Genomic DNA, 17,491 nt, shown 5'->3' with positions numbered 1-17,491 from the left:
ACACACAAACACACACACTCTCTCTTTCACGCTTCCCGTCAGGCACACACACACACACACACACACTCATACACATAAACATCTACAAATCTACTCACGCACAGACACACACACACACACACACACACACACACATACACACACACACACACAGTGTGGCTTGTGCATGCTGCACTTGCAGCTGTGGGCAAACACCAGACCGACAGCAATCGCAAAACACACCCCTTCTCAAACAACTCCACCCCAGCCGGCAGATTTACAGGGGGCCATTACAGGAAGGAATCTCTGTGTGGCTCCTGGAAGAGAGCCATCCGTCACGTGTGTGTGTGTGTGTGTGTGTGTGTGTGTGTGTGTGTGTGTGTGTGTGTGTGCGTGCTCGCTCTTTTAGGATAGCACGGTTGTTTATGTTGTTGTTGTTGTTTGTTTGTCTGCCTTGGCTGGATGAGATATTGAGCCAGGGGGGGCTCTGCCTCGGGGTATCAATAACAGGGATACTTTCACGACTGCCTGTTCACTGGGGGCAGATGAGGGAGAGAGATGGGCGGTGGGGGGGTAACAGTCACTTTCACTGCTGCCTATATTCTGGGATGGGGGTGGGGTACGTCTGGGGATGGGGTGGTGTGGGGGTTGGGTGGGTGAGTTACAGTTGGGGGACGGGAGAGAGAAAGTGCTGAAGTGAATTGCACCACGAGAGACCAGGACCTGTGTGCCTGATCCCTGGTGCCTCATGGCCAGGATTTCTCGGCTACGGTACGTGTGTGTGTGTGTGTGTGTGTGTGTGTGTGTGTGTGTGTGTGTGTGTGTGTGTGTGTGTGTTGTGTGTGTGTGTGTGTGTGTGTGTGTGTGTGTGTGTGTGTGTGTGTGTGTGTGTGTGTGGATGTGTGTGTTTGTGCGTGTGTCTGTGTGTGTGTGTGTGTGTGTGTTTGTGTGTGTGTGTGTGTGTGTGTGTGTAGAGAGAGAGAAAAAAAGCATCAGGAGGAGAGTTAATATCCCACCATGATCCACTGAACAGCAGGCCCCTGTCAGAGGACAGTTTGTAAAGTGTGTGGAAGGAAGTGGAGAAAGTAAAGTCTCCTGTTCCATTTCCAGACTTTTGGGGCTCTGTTGCCAAATTTGATGGCTTCAGATATTGTTCCCCACAATTGACCATCCAATCTGCACCCATAGCCTAAGGATCATTGTCCCTCACTGTAATTATGATTACGACGAACATGACTACAGCACTGGAGTAATTATCATGCAGATTGCTGTAGAGAAACATTCTTTAATCAAACAGGATATCTCCATTACGATCTCTCCTCGGGCATGGCAGAGGAAGTGCAAAATTGCTTCATAATGTTGAGTTCAAGTAATTACTGGCTATGGTGCAGTGATGTCAACTACAGCCTCAAGGCACATACTGTACTGTATGGCAGGTAAAATGACAATTTAGATAGTGACTCCTCCCTTTGCCAAAGCCATTAAAAACAGCTGATAAATGATAGATGACAATGGTGAGTGATGGAAACATTACATTCTTTGGAAAACATTCCAGTACTAAACCACAGGATGTAATCTTCCAATCTTCCATAATCTTTACATGCACAGTAGGCTACTTAGTCCTGTACGTGTACGGCTTAAGTTGAAGTTGGTGGTTATACGAGATACATAAAGGTTAAAGCAACACTAAAGAGTTTTTCATACCTTGAAATAATGTTTCCAAAATCATTTCAGCGGTTCATCAACTCGTAACAGGGTGAACGGCACTTCTGCTTTCACTTCGCAGCCCTCTATCGGCTATAACCGCACTATGTAACTTTACAAGGTGGGGTAGTGTATCTGTAGTTCAATGAAATAAGACATCAGAAACTACAAATTTGACTTGCTTCGATGTCGCAATACATCATACTTTCATAAAATCATGCAACATATTCTACCTTGTCTGTTATTTGCTGGACAAACAAATAGCGTGTGTGTGTGCGACAGAGGAAAAGTGCTTTAGTGTTGCTTTAGCAACCTTGTGTGTTACTGAATGATTCAAATCACCAAAAGGATACTGTTTTATTTATTTTTTTATTCCATCTGTACTGTACATACAGTATGCACATGCCATGAATACCAATCTTTGACATTATATCGTTCATGCACACGTTTACTGTTGGACAGCCTTTCTCCTGTTTTGGTTGTTTTAGAGATATTTATGTCTCTCGCTCATAATGCAAGCCTTGGCGTGACAACTGACCATAATGACAAGCCTCTGTAAGAAATATGAGCACTAATTATACCTGAAAGCCAGAGAGATCATAAATCAACTGTGATGCGTATTATGAATCTAAACTTAACTTAACCTAACTAATCTCCTAATTAAACATGGTGACAAATAAATCCTCAGTAGGATACTTGCCTTAGTAGGATACTTGTATAGTGCCCTCAATGCATTGCCTTAGTAGTATACTTGTTTTGTACTGTTATGGATTGCTGTAGCATCTCCTTGTGTTAGAGTAAGTCATCAGTACAGTAGAGTGTTTCTTTAGTATTCTACAGGTCATGTAGGGTAATCATCCACATCTTGAGACTTGTTCTGTCTATAGACTTCTGAGAAGACGGATGGAAGAAAAAAGGATGGAAGAAACCTTCTGAAAAGATGTGATTCAGCCTCCAAATCATAAAATTGCTTAAACTAGTGCACCCCGCTAACCTCAATTACAGATGTCTCTCTGTTTGATGTTTTCTGGACAGAATGGTTTGCCGTCTCTCTGCTCTCGCCGTGAACTGCTTTGAAGCAGCTTTGTGATGTAGTTGTATAGGTGTTAGCTTAGCGTATCATCACTGTAAGTGCAAAGGGATAGCCGAAGGTCCATTTTGAGGTTATAGTTGAATGGATGGGAGACGGTTGATGCCTTAATAAGATGAAATTCAGAGAAGGGCTTAAAGCAAGTTCAAAGGGCACACGGAGACACTTGCTTAGTGATGTGCACATGCCTCAGATGTTTCTGATTTGTAATTACAGTTGGTGGAAAGGCCCCTCATTCCTCAAAGCTGGGAATTATATTTTCACACAGCCGAGTGTTCTCCACTGAAGCTCACCAGAGTCGGGTAAAGGACGTTGTTTGAGTTTGTTTTTGGGGCTACTTGGGCTTTTAGGATTCACAACAGCTTCAGGACTAGCTGGTGACGTATGTTTCAGAATAGTTTCTCACAGAATGTTTTAAATATAAATGTTCCAGTGAGGGTTTTTCTGACCAATTGTGTATTGTTAGTCTTGTTGGAGATTTGTTTTTTGGGGGGCAGAGAATGTTGCTGTAAGTTTTAGCGTGTATGTTTTTTCATGATCTTGGCTCACAGACAAGACTTTGGGACAAATGGTTTAAGTGTGTGTTTTTTTTATCACAAGGAAAAACATGAAGATATCTATCTCAAAAAGAGGTTTTGAAAAATGTTTCAGCTTTTTTTCCAGCTAAACCAGCCCAATTACTGAGACTTAATTAGGTGTTGTTAAAAACATGAAAGAAATAATGAGAAGTGCCATTTCACAAAGGGGGGAAATGTTCAGAAGTATATTTTTCCTGCTTTGTTTGTTTATTAAATCCTCCGCTTAAAAGAGCAGCCAATATCAACACCGTTGGAACTAATTCGACCTGCCATGGCTCTGAAAGCGGTAACAAATGTGACCCCGGGTGCCAAGTGGGGCCTCTCACCCTCCCAGCCCCCACAAAAAACCCACCCAACCACCCCAAACCCCTTTCAAACTCGAAGTCACATGATGGGTCACTTGTTTTATTTTTTTATTTTTTAAAGATATTTTTTTGGGCTTTTATGCCTTTAATCAGATAGGACAGTGTAGGGTGACAGGAAACGAGTGGGAGAGAGAGTAGGGTGGGATCCGGAAAGGACCACGGGGCGGGAATCGAACCCGGGTCGCCGGCGTGCGGTGCAGGTGCCCCAGCCAGTCGCGCCACTTGTTTTCTAAAAGGCGCGAGCGCGAGCGGTGTGTTCGAGCGATGTGTTCGAGCGGTGTGTTCAAGCGGTGTGTTCGAGCGCTCAATGGTGTTTTTTGCCCCCAACGGCACCTTCCAGGCAGCACAGCCTAAAAATGCATTCCCAGGTAAAAAAGTAGTATACTTAAGTGTATTAGTAATATGGTTAAAGTTCATGAAGTAGAAAACAAGTATGCTTCTTAGTTTTTGTGCTTTATTCGAAGTTTATTTAATGTATACTTTATAAAGTATACTTAAAAATATGTGTAATTAAGTTAAACTTCTGAGTCCACAAAGAAAGTATACTAATTTCACAGTAATCAAATTCTCTTTTGATTGCACTTTGTGAAAGTGTACTTTGTTCTTAGTGTATTTAAAATTTGATAGAAGTACCATTGTTTTAAGTGTATTAAATTTGACATACTTTGAGTGGCAATTTAGTGTACTTATGGAAAGTATCATTTCTGCAAATAAACTGTTAGCATACTTTTTAAAAGTGTACTATCATCTCACTTTATTAGAAGTGTTACTTCTGTACACTTTGCATAGTACACTCTAAAATAACTGCATTTTTAGTGGTATATCGGAATACTTTCACAAAATATGTTAAATTATAAAGTGTACATTTGATTTCAACTAATTGGTGGTAATGTATCAATTTACTGTAGTCTACTAATGGAAAGTGTTTTTACATTGTTAGGCTGATTTCTGAAAGAGTAATGTGATTAAATGTTGCAGTGTGGACGAAGTAAGTTTATTTTGTACAAATAATATTTTTTTCATTTGGCTCCACATCTTGGTGAGGTAATACATAAGTCTACACTATCACCACCATGTATTAATAAACACTTGACTGACAGAAAAGTCACTTTAAGAACAGTAGCCTAATTATTTTTACAGATATTGTATTTACATGTCAATTCAGTATCAGAATCTCAGTACTTGGCAGTACTCACAATCAAAAAAATGAAATCTCACTATTGCTCATCTTAATGAATCCTTTTTCGTAGGATTTACACAATAAAATTAGGTTTCTAGGTGAAAAGGAGTCAGTTATGCGAAATGCATTCGTGTTTGGAGGAAATATGTCACTCTATGGTCGCCGTAGAAGCATTATTTCAAAACGCACAAACGAGGACTCTGGCTGTGGCAGGTCTGCCTCTTCTCCCTCACTCGTGGATTGTAAGGTATGTATTTACACAGTGTTCTTATTTTGAGTTCGGTGTAATTTTAGGGAGTTTAGCATGACAACAAACCTGGGAAACATGATACAATTCTAACGTTAGCCTGAGATGATTAGCTGCTAGCTACTTAGCCGCCCACATGAGGTTCAGCAGATCTCATGTGGGCGGCTAAGTAGCTAACAGCTAATCATCTCAGGCTAACGTTAGAATTGTATCATGTTTCCCAGGTCAGTTTTACTCCCTGCCGAAAATAGGGGTGGTTATGCCTTGATGGGATTGTTTCATAAAACACAATTGAATGTTCATAGATGTGACCAGGTCAGGACGACTTCATGTGTTTACTGTTTCATGCAGCTAGCAGTTAACGGCTAACATAAGATAGCCGCTAGCTAGCCCCGCACAAACCCAGCCTATGTTAATGTGTTAGGCTTAGAATACTAATAGTTAGATTATTATCTGAAAAGTTTAATGTTTAAACGTAGGTGCAGGCCAGTCTGTGTTACCAAATTGTCCTTATGTGTCATGAACAATTTGCATTGTTACAGACACTAAAGTTCGTCCACAAACATTTGAATTATTTGAATGTCCGTGTAGCAAACTACACCATCTTGCCTAGTCTCTCTGTAACGTTAATCACGTGCAGACTATCTTTGAAGGACAAGTTACACAAACGTTAGACTTGTCATTATTTTTGTATGATGTGATCAGCATTATTGTAGGCTACTTGCTCTCATTCGACTTCTATATTAAACGAGTAAAGCAAGTAAGTTTTTCATGATCATGGTAGAGGCTGCCTACTCTAAATGTTTGAGTGATTTGTTAATCACAAACAAGCCTCAGTGTAATCAAATGTTTTCTTCCCAACTTTTAATTCAAATTCTAAAAGGTTTCAGTAATCTGATATTATTATAGTTTTACATGGTGTAAATTTGTTGAGTTTGATATACTTTCTCCACAGACGTGGCAGTGCAGAGTGCATGACATCAGCGTCATTGAGGTCTCTCTTACAGGAGCATTACAGGTTAGCTCATGGTTACTTTTGCGGTAGACACCCATACCTATGTGCATATTCTCATTGTCCCTGTTTATTATAAGCATGGAATGCTCTTCATAGTCACTGAAGCAATTATCATACTTAGATCAATGTTTTCTGTATGCTAATTGTAATTCTTTCTACAAATGCTGCGTTGTTTTGTACATTCTTTCTGTCTCCTCTACCCTCGTATGGTTCAAGATGTGCAGAATTGCACACGCATTGTGCAACTGAAGTCCAAGTTCCAGGCTGTCTGCTGAGTGCCATAGGAAGGGAGGAGAAACAGGACATAAGATTAAGGAGATCATGGCTGCCATTGATCGGGTTAGTGAGAAGTTGTTTTGTGCCTCCCACTTTGAAAACCAATATTAGGCCATGAGCTACAGGGCCATAACACGCACCTGTCAACGAAACATTTTTGACGATGCTGACATGACGAATTTGAATGTTAACATTGACATTTTTGGGATGCACTACCTGTTTCTACCCCATGAATAGATTTGCATTGAAGATCAATGTGTTCCAAAAAATCTCTCAATACATTGGAAATGCATTATATGAACCTCTACATGTGATTAAACATACATTGTCACATGCCCCACCTCTCTCTAAGTCATGAGCATTACATACATCTTATAATGCATTTCCAATGTATTGAGAGTCTTTTGAAACTCCTCTATCCATGGAGCAGTAAACAGGCATTGCATCCCAATACCCAAATCTCCAAGTTAACATTGGGGGATTGCACGGTAAAGGCATAGTAAACATTAAGATGCTTAATTTGTAAGTGTAAGTAAAGTAGTGTTCTGTTATATTTCCCTGTTTTGCAGAATCCTATCATTGGCTCGTTGAGAGTTTGCCACCTGCAAGCACTTGTTGTGTACTTGAAGGCCCTGAGAAACTCAAAGGAATACCTGGTAAGTGTAAATGAATATCCCAAAAAACAGTGTAAATTCGGTGAAAATGGACCTCAGACTCTCTTTCTGCATGAAAATGCATCGAAGAAGTCGTGGAGACGGACAGTATTTTTCATTGATGAAGCACTATAGAGCTTGCATCGGCGTACACTATATTGCCAAAAGTATAGTGATGTCAATAGACATCCCATTCTTAATTCATAGAGTTTAATATGATGTTGGTCCACCCTTTGCAGCTATAGCTTTTTTGACCATTCATCCAGAAGCGCATTTGTGAGGTTGTACATTGATGTTGGACGAGGAGGCTCTCAGTCTCTGCTCTAATTCATCCCAAAGGTGTTCTATTGGTTTGAGGTCAGGACTGTGCAGGCCAGTCAACACTAAACTCTGTCATCCATGTCTTTGCGGACCTAGCGTTGTGCACTGGTGCACAGTCATGTTGGAACAGAAAGGGGGCAATTCCCAAAACTGTTCCCACAAAGTTGGGAGCATGGAATTGTCCAAAATCTCTTACTGTTCCAACATGACTGCATCAGTGTGCAAAGCAAGGTCCATAAAGACGTGAATGATGTAGTTTGGTGTGTATGAACTTGACTGGCCTGCACACAGTCCTGACCTCAACCATGACGTACGAAATTAAAATAGCTCATCATCATCACATACCCTTCACCATACCTAGAGATTGGCATGGTGTTGTTGTTTTTTTCTTTTCAGTTATTAGCTGGTTTGATGCTCATTGGGCTCAATGCCAACCCGGCTAATAGGCTAACTGAAAAAAAAAACATCATACCAGTCTCTAGGTATGGTGAAGGGTATGTGATGTGGGGCTATTTTAATTCCAAAGGCTGAGGATACTTTATCAGGATGCCTAGTATACTGGATCCATGAAATAAGTGGCTTTTAAAGATAGAAATCTTCCTGCCTCTATGGGAATTTAACATATGGGAGCAAATACTTATGACCCCTGTATTTTAAGGAAGAACATTTATTTATTTGCTATACATTTCATTCACAAAGACAATTGGTGTCCTTAAAGGTTGGATATTTCCTAATTTTTTTAGTCAACTTTAGCATGGGTTCAAATACTTATCCTCGCTGTATATGCTCTATTTTCTGACACAATGTGATACTTATTCTTTGTATCATAATGTGATACTGACCCTTTTTATATTGCATCCTTGTTTTAGAGCTGCCAGGACTGGTGTCATCACTGAAAGCGGTCATAAACAACTTGGCAGATTCATCTATTTCCTCCAGCCAAAGCGACTCACCACGCACTAGCAGTGAGACTTGCAGTGAGGACATGGTATTATGACTGAAGGACCTTGAACCGATCCCTCATTAGCATTGTGCAGGCCCTCCATGATTTTGTGATCTTGCATGTTCACCAATTCATGCAAATTCAGGGACTTTGCTGCATTTGCGTGTTGTAATATTCAATAAATGTGAATGGTGATGTGTAGTTATGTTCCTGTTATTGTGTTATTAGCATTATATATCCTTTGCTTGAATTATGTATTTTTGTAATTTTATTGTAATAAAGTTCCCTTTCTGAAATGAGATTTGTAATCTGTTGTAATGCACTTGAAATTAATTGTAATGTAATACACTTAAAGTGTAATATCGACATGTATGCCAAAGTATAACAATATGTGAATTAAAGTACAGATAAAATATACTTCAAAGACAGTTCTTTTCTACAATAAAATATAATAATATTGCACTGAAAGTATGTGTCTATGATGTTTAGCTTGTAATTGAACTTCACTTGAAATATGTTATCATTGTCATAGTGGGACACTTTAAATGCACTAAATATAGTACGGAAGTGCATTTGTAGATCACTTGAAATATTAAAGAGGCATACTCAATTAACATACTTTATAGTAATAATTAGTATGATAACAGTATGTACAAAATGTACTTAAACTCAACTGTAAGTTGAGCTCCAATTATTTTTTAAGTGTATTTCTATTAGAATGGTCATACAATGTAATTGTACTGTAAGTATGCTTAATTGCTCATTTTAATTAGTGTACTTCAGTGCACTTGAAGTTTGTAAATAGTTGTTCCAATTTAGCATACCCTACACACTTGAAGTATAGTGAAGTTTGTATTACGATGAACTTAATACATACTTTAATATACTTAAATATACTTGGATTTGACGAAAAAAGTACACCCTGTACTTATTACACTCTGAAAAAGTATATTTTCAATAGTTTTTTTTTTTACCTGGGTTACCTTTACCCTATTCCTAACCCTAACCCCCTCAACCCTCATCCTATACCCCTAAACTGAGGGGGAGTAGTGCCTTGAAGGCAGCGCTGCCTGGAAGGCACCATTGAGGGCAAATAATACCCAAGACCGCGTGCGAGCGCTGTCCACTGCGATGGCTGGCCCAGATGGAGGCGGTGCGGCCCGGGTGCGGCGCGGTGCTGCCAGAGCGAGCAGGCTTTATGAGGCACATCAGAGGCGTGTGGGGGACGTGCGGCCCCGCTGTGTGCGAGCTCCCACCGGAGCCGGGCGGCGCTGCGCTGCGCTGCGCCGTGCGGCCGGATAATTAACCCCCACAGCCATGCCGGCCACCGGTCACGCTCTCTCCGGTGTATTTTTAAAGTCGCGCTCGAATCCGAGATGGGATTTTTTTCTTTCCCCCCTTTTTTTTTGGCTGTGTGTTTGTGCGGAAATGTCGTAATTCCTCATTGCCGAATGTTTTCAATCTGTCTTGGTCTAAAGGAAAACACGGAACCACTGAGATTTGGCCTGCAGTGAAACTGAACATAATGGCACACTGTTTTGTGATTTTATGCTTAGACATTTGATCACAACAGTGAAGTTTTGCCACAAGTGATGTACGATCTGTTGGCCTTTTTGTTCTTCTTTTTTGTGAAGTTAGTTCAACAGTTTCTCTTTTGGAAGTATCCAGTCTCTATTCTCCAATAGATTTACATTAGCATTCATGCATCACTTCCATCCAAAGTGTCTCACATATAGTATGCCAACTACATTATAAGGGCCGCTGTCCCCAGTGCCCCATTACAAGGGCACAATGGCAGAGGCCGGGAATTGAACCCACGACCCTCAGGCTACTACTTGCTAGCCCAGCTCCCTAACCACTGCGCTACCACCGTGCTAGGGTGTGATTAGCGGTGCTATTCCAGTATAGGGACATCCATCCACTGCACCACATGCCATACAAACAGCAGTCCTGGTTCTCACTCTCAATGTCAGTGAAGCTGGGTGAACGATTCCAAAATCCCACTCCACTTTTAAGGCCAAAACATGCCTCACACACAGTGCACGCCAAACACACACAGTATGGCATCTTTGATGTGAGCGCTTAGCTGCGATCGCAGTGCTGCGTTAACATGTCCTGGTGTTTTTCTCTGAAGTGAAAACTTGCTGCTGTGACAGTGAAGGGCACATAAAAAAAAAATGCCCCAAAAATATTCCGCTTTCCTCTGTGCTGTGTGAGCCCCAGTGTAGAGACGCAAACCGCAGGAGCACCGCACACCTCTCTCCTCTCTCCTCCTCTCTCCTCTCTCCTCTCTCCGTCTCTCTGTCTCTCCCTCTCTCCGTCTCACATCTCTCTCAGATCTGTCTCTGAGGTGAGCGCGTGCTGCTGGGTCTCTGTGATGCTCCTGCCTTGCTCTGCTCCTGTGCTCCTGTGATCCTGCTTCATGTGTCTCTGTGTGTGTGTGTGTGTGTGTGTGTTTGTAGTGTCGGCGAAGGAGCTGGTGGAGGTGTGCTGCGAGGCGGGAGAGAAGTGGGCCTCCGTCCACGGCCACTGCTCCGACATGGCCGCCGTGCACAAGGACACACACTCCATCTGTTGGTAATGACACACTGACACACACACCTATACACACACACACGCGCGCGCGCACACACGCACGCACGCACGCACGCACGCACGCACGCACACACACACACACACACACACACACACACACACACACACACACACACACACACACACACACACACACACACACACACACACACACACACACACACACACACACACACACACACACACACACACACACTCCACTCCACTCCACTCCACAGCCATTTATAAACGCAGTCATATGACGGGGGTCATGACCGAAACCAAAACATTCCTTTAACTCTCCGAAACATATTCATTTCAGGTATTTTCATTACAGGTTTGAAGTCAGGAAAGCCAACCCCCCCCCCTTCCCCCTCCCCCTCTTAGTCTGCTGTGCTGGAGATGGTTCCTAGGATCCATTCTCCCTCCCTCTCCTATAGTAGTTATGCCAGTTGGCAATTCCTGTGTGTTTCCACTCTCTATGATGGAGGAGTTTTTTGGTGCTTTTTCAAAAGTGTCGACATTCCTCCGCTGTTTTGAGCGCGCGTGTGTGTGTGTGTGTGTTTATTTAACGTGTTCACCCGTGACAGGTCGGCCCAGAAGCAGTGCTGCAGCGGTTCCCTGAAAGAGAGGAAGTGTTTGGCCGGCGTCACGGCCGCCAAGCAAGGGGACGCTTGCGAGCTGGACGACAACGACCACTGCGGCGCGGACTCCTATAAGGTTGGTAATGTGACCTAGTCCCCCCCCCCATGGCATACAGTACACACCCATACACTTCCCCTCCCAATCCAGAGTCATTACGCGAGGAGAAGGCACAAGAAAAGTGAAGGGGTCTGCACTGAGTCGCCCTACTAATCTAATTATGTGATTGAATTTAAACAGAGTCTGGGAGAAAGAGAGAGAGGGAGAGGGGGAGAACCAGAGGAAGGGATAGAGAGAGAGAGAGAGAGAGAGAGAGAGAGAGAGAGAGAGAGAGAGTGAGGGAAGTAAAAAGAGGGAGACAGAAACTAAACAGAGAGGAGGGGTCGGAGACGAAGAGGAAAGCGAGAGAGAAAGTGAGGAAGTTGAAGAGAGGTAGAGGGAGATGCAGAAAGAGAGAGAGAGAGGGAGAGAGAAAGAGAAAGAGAGAGATGGAGTACATTAAAAGAGAGAGGCCGAAACAGCATGAGAGGGAGAAAACGGAAGCAGTGGGAGTGAAGGAGAGAGTGAAAGAAAGAAAAGATGAAGAACAAGGCCGTTTGATTACAGCCACCGCTCCCCTGAGCGTTTGTTGTTTTCCTCTCTCCAGCAACACAGCGCCACAGCGTTATCGATGGGACAGAAATGCACTTTGGCTCACGCTGGTGTGATGATTGTGTGTTGACTTCCTTGCATTGTGCGCACCCTGACGTGCATCAACGCAGTGGCCGCCTTCTCTCTAATGTCCGCGAGAGCAAACTTAATCAGCGGCGTTCGGGGCCCGTTACGGTGGCACAGCTCTGGGCCCTGAGAGTAGAGGACCATTCATCAACCATCACACCAGGGGCTCCAGGAAGTCCGCCTCGGCCAAAACAGCTTGGGGCCATTAGGGGCCGTGGGCTAAGCATTGGCTTTCATCACTCGGCCTCAGTCGGCAGTGGCAAGCCCATAACTCAGGCCGCACAATAAAAACGTAGCTGGGCTCCATCACGGTGGCCGTGGAGGTGCTTTTATACCCCTCCATAAACCCCCATTCTCCCCTGTGAGTGCTACCGGACCTGGGGTGTGGCGGTGGAGGTGAAGTGTTGTGTTGGGCTTGGAGAGACTTTTCTGGGCCGTTTCCCATTATGGAGCTGGTGCCAATGGAACCTGCATGCACGGTCTAGGCCAGTGTTTCCCAACCTTTTTTCCCTTGAAGGCCCCCTTGCCTGTGTCTAAGACAAGCCAGGGTCACAAGACATTGTTTTATTCAACAACCGGGGTCCAGGGATGAATTATCAATGCCTAGTCTAACCCGACCAGAAGGTTGCTTACGCAAGTTCAGAGGTAATAAATAGCTACATGAATTTAAATGTGGAACAAAAAAATATGTTTTCATTTGGATTATACAGAGTTTTGAGTTTTGATCTTGTATCCAACTGGGTGTGTTGGATTTTTGGATTTTTTCCCCAACCTGGGGTCCCCTGGGAACCATTGGTCTAGGCAGCACACTGCAGCACTACACTTGAACTGTAACCGTAACTGTAGACATGCAAGGGGGCCGTGCTAGCGCGGAGACGTGCAGTAGCTAGCTTCTTGTAGCACTACCCACACTGCATAGTTTAATAAATACTTCAGACATCAACTAAAATCTCTAAACATCACTTAAATAACATAAAAAACAGAAATCAGCTAATTCGAGTCGACCAGTGTGCGGTGATTTTACACTTTTCTGGATTTTATCAACAACTGCATATCACCAGCACCTGAAAATAAGAAGGCTGTGCATAGAGACTGTATTCTTTTTACTTCAGATATCAACTTTAAGCCCATGGGTGCTCCACACCATGATGGGAAGTGAGGTTCATCCACTACACATACTGTATACAGTATCCGTCCCTGCTGGCTACCGGTACACTAGCAGCAAGGTGCTAGCAAATCCCAGAGGGGTTGGGACTCTGAGATCCCATCTTCAGAGGCTTGTGTGTGTGTGTGTGTGTGTGTGTGTGTGTGTGTGTGTGTGTGTGTGTGTGTGTGTGTGTGTGTGTGTGTGTGTGTGTGTGTGTGTGTCTCTGTGTGTCTGTGTGTCTGTGTGTGTCTGTGTGTGTGCATGTGTGCGTGTGTGTGTGTGTCTGTGTGTGTGTGAGTGTGTGTGTGTGTGTGTGTGTGTGTTCTACCTGGGGGAATTGAAGGAAAAGGTAAATGTGTGAAAAGGATTGGGAGAAAAAAAGATTGTGTGGGATGTAAGAGTTGCTGTTGCTTCAGCGAGCCTGCTGACACTAGTTGCTAAGACACTAGGATTAAAGCAACACAGATGTCATGATACGGTCAACTGTCATGGAACAATAGAGCTAGTTAGATATACGACCCACCGACAGTATGCAATATAGATTTAGGGAGATTTAGAGAAGAGTGTATTGCCTTTTGTTGTATACCTTTTACCATCACAGTAAAAGCCCATTGAAATGCCTCAATATATTACACCGGGATTCCTTAGAACTGTAACACTGTTTCAGAGTGAAAGCTTTGCTATTGACTTCAGTGTAGAGAATAGACTCCAGTGTTGTTAAGTAGTGTGACAAATCAGAGTGAAAGCGTTTGTGGGCCAAAAGACTGGATAGAAATGTAAGACTGTAAATATCTGAACATTTTAATTGGACGTCGAGGACGGGGCGCCAGAGAAGCAGTGCTCTCAGGCTGATGAAACGCTGGGCAAGGCTCCTCTGGCACCGACGTCCATGGGCAATATTACCGGAAGAAATGTTGTATTGGGCGTACCGTGAGTGCGTCTGGTGTTCGTCGTTTGACAACTCCTTGCCTGAACCCTTCAGGCCCATCTGTGCTGCTTTGGACGCCCAAGGTCAGGATTTTTATCTATCTTGGCATATCACTAACTATCTGATCTACCTGGCAGCTAGTTAGGGTGAGCTGGTTTACTAAATGGTTGGATCAAATACTTGGCAGGAAACTGTAACTTTCTGAACCCGGGATGTCCACCTCTCTCTGTCTTTGACCTGGGCTCCCTGGTGCTCCTGTGTGTGTGTGTGTGTGTGTGTGTGTGTGTGTGTGTGTGTGTGTGTGTGTGTGTGTGTGTGTGTGTGTCTGTGTGTGTGTGTGTGTGTGTGTGTGTGTGTGTGTGTGTGTGTGTGTGTGTGTGTGTGTGTGTGTGTGTGTGTGTGTCTGTCCTGTCTCTCTTTCTCTGACCTGGGCTCCCTGGTCCTCCTGTGCGTGTGTGTGTGTCTGTGTGTCTGTGTGTGTGTGTGTGTGTGTGTGTCTGTCCTGTCTCTCTCTCTCTGACCCGGTCCTCCTGTATGTGTGTGTGTGTGTGTGTGTGTGTGTGTGTGTGTGTGTGTGTGTGTGTGTGTGTGTGTGTGTGTGTCCTGTCTCTCTCTCTCTGACCTGGTCCTCCTGTGTGTGCGTGTGTGTGTGTGTGTGTGTGTGTGTGTGTGTGTGTGTGTGTGTGTGTGTGTGTGTGTGTGTGTGTGTGTGTGTGTGTGTGTATGTGTGTGTGTGTCCTGTCTCTCTCTCTCTGTCCTGGTCCTCCTGTTTGTGTGTGTGTGTGTGTGTGTGTGTGTGTGTGTGTCCTGTCTCTCTCTCTGACCTGGTCCTCCTGTATGTGTGTGTGTGTGTGTGTGTGTGTGTGTGTGTGTGTGTGTCCTGTCTCTCTCTCTCTCTGACCTGGTCCTCCTGTGTGTGTGTGTGTGTGTGTGTGTGTGTGTGTGTGTGTGTGTGTGTGTGTGTGTGTGTGTCCTGTCTCTCTCTCTCTGTCCTGGTCCTCCTATGTGTGTGTCTGTCCTGTCTCTCTTTCTCTGACCTGGTCCTCCTGTGTGTGTGTGTGTGTGTGTGTGTGTGTGTGTGTGTGTGTGTGTGTGTCTGTCCTGTCTCTCTTTCTCTGACCTGGTCCTCCTGTGTGTGTGTGTGTGTGTGTGTGTGTGTGTGTGTGTGTGTGTGTGTGTGTGTGTGTGTCCTGTCTCTCTTTCTCTGACCTGGTCCTCCTGTGTGTGTGTGTGTGTGTGTGTGTCCTGTCCCCCTGCAGGAGTGCTGCAGCTGCTGCTCGCTGGGCCTGCACTTCCGTAAGGAGGGTCTCCCATGCGAGGCGCACCAGTACCTGGGCTTCCCCTGCAGCCACGTCTTCCTCACCTGCTGCGAGGGGGAGGAGGCGGCCAGCTGGAGCACGCTGCGCCAGAGACCCCCGCTGCAGCCCACCACACCGCCCAAGAGAGGTATACACACACAGACACACACACACACACACACACACACACACACACACACAACTGTGAGAAGATGTGTATTATGTTGTGGATGTTTTGCCCAACACGCCGCCTAAGAGAGGTGGGGCCAGGCTATGTAGTAGATCCCTCTCCAAAACACACAGCCATGTACACAAACCGATATATTTCTACACACACACACAACTGTGAGAAGATGTGAATTATGTTGTGGATGTTTTGAGTTAGCCCACCACGCCGCCTAAGAGAGGTGGGGCCAGTCTACAGTATGTAGTAGATCCCTCTCCGTAACACACAGCCATTACACAGGTTTGACAGAAACCTAGACAGAACATGAACAGAAATATGAACACACACCACACACACACACACACACACACACACACACACACACACACACACGTATGCAATGCCCACACACAGACCCATATATACAAACCGATATATTTCTACACACACACACACACACACACACACAACTGTGAGAAGATGTGAATTATGTAGCGGATGTTTTGAGTTATATAAATACACTGGTTCCACTAACCTAACCCTATAACCCTAACACAGACACACCCAAACAGTTCATCAGAGGTGATGAAAATGGAAAGTTGAAAGACTGCCTGGCCTGTACTGTAAATACACTTGTTTGGAGATTATGGATGTAGAGTTTGCGCTTGTTTCGCTTGTTTCATCATAAAGTCGAAGCAAGAAGCAGCCAAAGTGTGACGTGTGAGCAAGCACAGCAGCCTACTACTGATGTTCCTACGCAGCTGATGCCTACTACTTATGCCAGTCTTGATATAAAATAATGAACAATGATTGGGAAAGAGGATTATTTTTCATTAAGTGACAGCTAATATGTATATATATATAAATATAGATCAACTGACAGGATGCTATAGATAGATAGATAGATAGATATACTTTATTCATCCCCAAGGGGAAATTACAGTGTTTCAGCAACATACTGTACAAACACAACATTCAACAAAAACATACAAACATGCATACATACAGAAAAATATTTAAAATGTTATTCCTTTCTCTCTGCCCTATGAGGAGTAAGAGAGCCGCAGGGCTTATCTGAGGATGATATCCACCATCAGTGACATGGCAGCATATAAAGCTGATGCCTGACGGCTGCTTACCTTGGCGCTGCAGCAAGGTGTGACTCCTCTCTCACCTTGATACCCATCGCCCTGGCAACTCTGCCTAACTCGCCTGTCAGATCTGTCAGAGAGCTCTGACATCACCGCCCCGAGTTTTTTTTTTTTACGACGGGTGATGTTTCATGGGAAGTGACACACGGGCGTTTTGTATTACACAACTTCACGCCTGTCACTGCTGTGATAGAAAGAGTCGTGTCAGGATGCTTTGAAAGGCAAGAGTGTCTTGTTTTATACCGCAGTGCCTTCAAACATGTTTTTGAGAGAGACACGGCTGTTCCCAGCTCTGTCAAAGACTTAACTGAAGGACATCCGAAAGCCACTCTGCATTTCTTTGAGCACTTTGAAACTTCGCACCCTGCCCCTCTCTGCTCAGTGAAAGCTGGAGGTTAAACCCCTTCAGTATTAATCCGAGTGGAAGCATGTAATCCTCTCTTTGTTAGTGAGGAAATCTGGCCTTTGTAACCTTGAAAAAACCTCAACAGTACGATTATGATTCCGGAGGCCTTCG

General features: G+C 44.1%; 1 protein-coding gene and 1 long non-coding RNA gene across 3 annotated transcripts in view; both read left to right on the top strand.

Annotated features, from left to right (window-relative positions):
- LOC134087472 (fibulin-2-like) overlaps positions 1 to 17,491 on the top strand; it is a 49,779-nt gene that overhangs the window by 10,964 nt on the left and 21,324 nt on the right. For both annotated transcript variants that reach the window (XM_062540983.1, XM_062540984.1), the window contains exons 3-5: positions 10,814 to 10,928; positions 11,516 to 11,645; positions 15,619 to 15,805. In XM_062540983.1, coding sequence (XP_062396967.1) covers positions 10,814 to 10,928; positions 11,516 to 11,645; positions 15,619 to 15,805 — 432 coding nt within the window. The remainder of the gene's footprint in view (positions 1 to 10,813; positions 10,929 to 11,515; positions 11,646 to 15,618; positions 15,806 to 17,491) is intronic.
- LOC134087473 (uncharacterized) lies at positions 6,390 to 8,361 on the top strand. The gene is made up of 3 exons (XR_009939830.1): positions 6,390 to 6,497; positions 7,004 to 7,090; positions 8,278 to 8,361. It is a non-coding gene; the product is annotated as an uncharacterized LOC134087473 (long non-coding RNA).

The sequence above is a fragment of the Sardina pilchardus genome, chromosome 7 (genome assembly GCF_963854185.1).
Source record: "Sardina pilchardus chromosome 7, fSarPil1.1, whole genome shotgun sequence".
NCBI lineage: Eukaryota > Metazoa > Chordata > Actinopteri > Clupeiformes > Clupeidae > Sardina > Sardina pilchardus.
The sequence above is the reverse complement of the archived record's forward strand: the minus strand, read 5'-3'. Positions and strand labels throughout refer to the sequence as shown.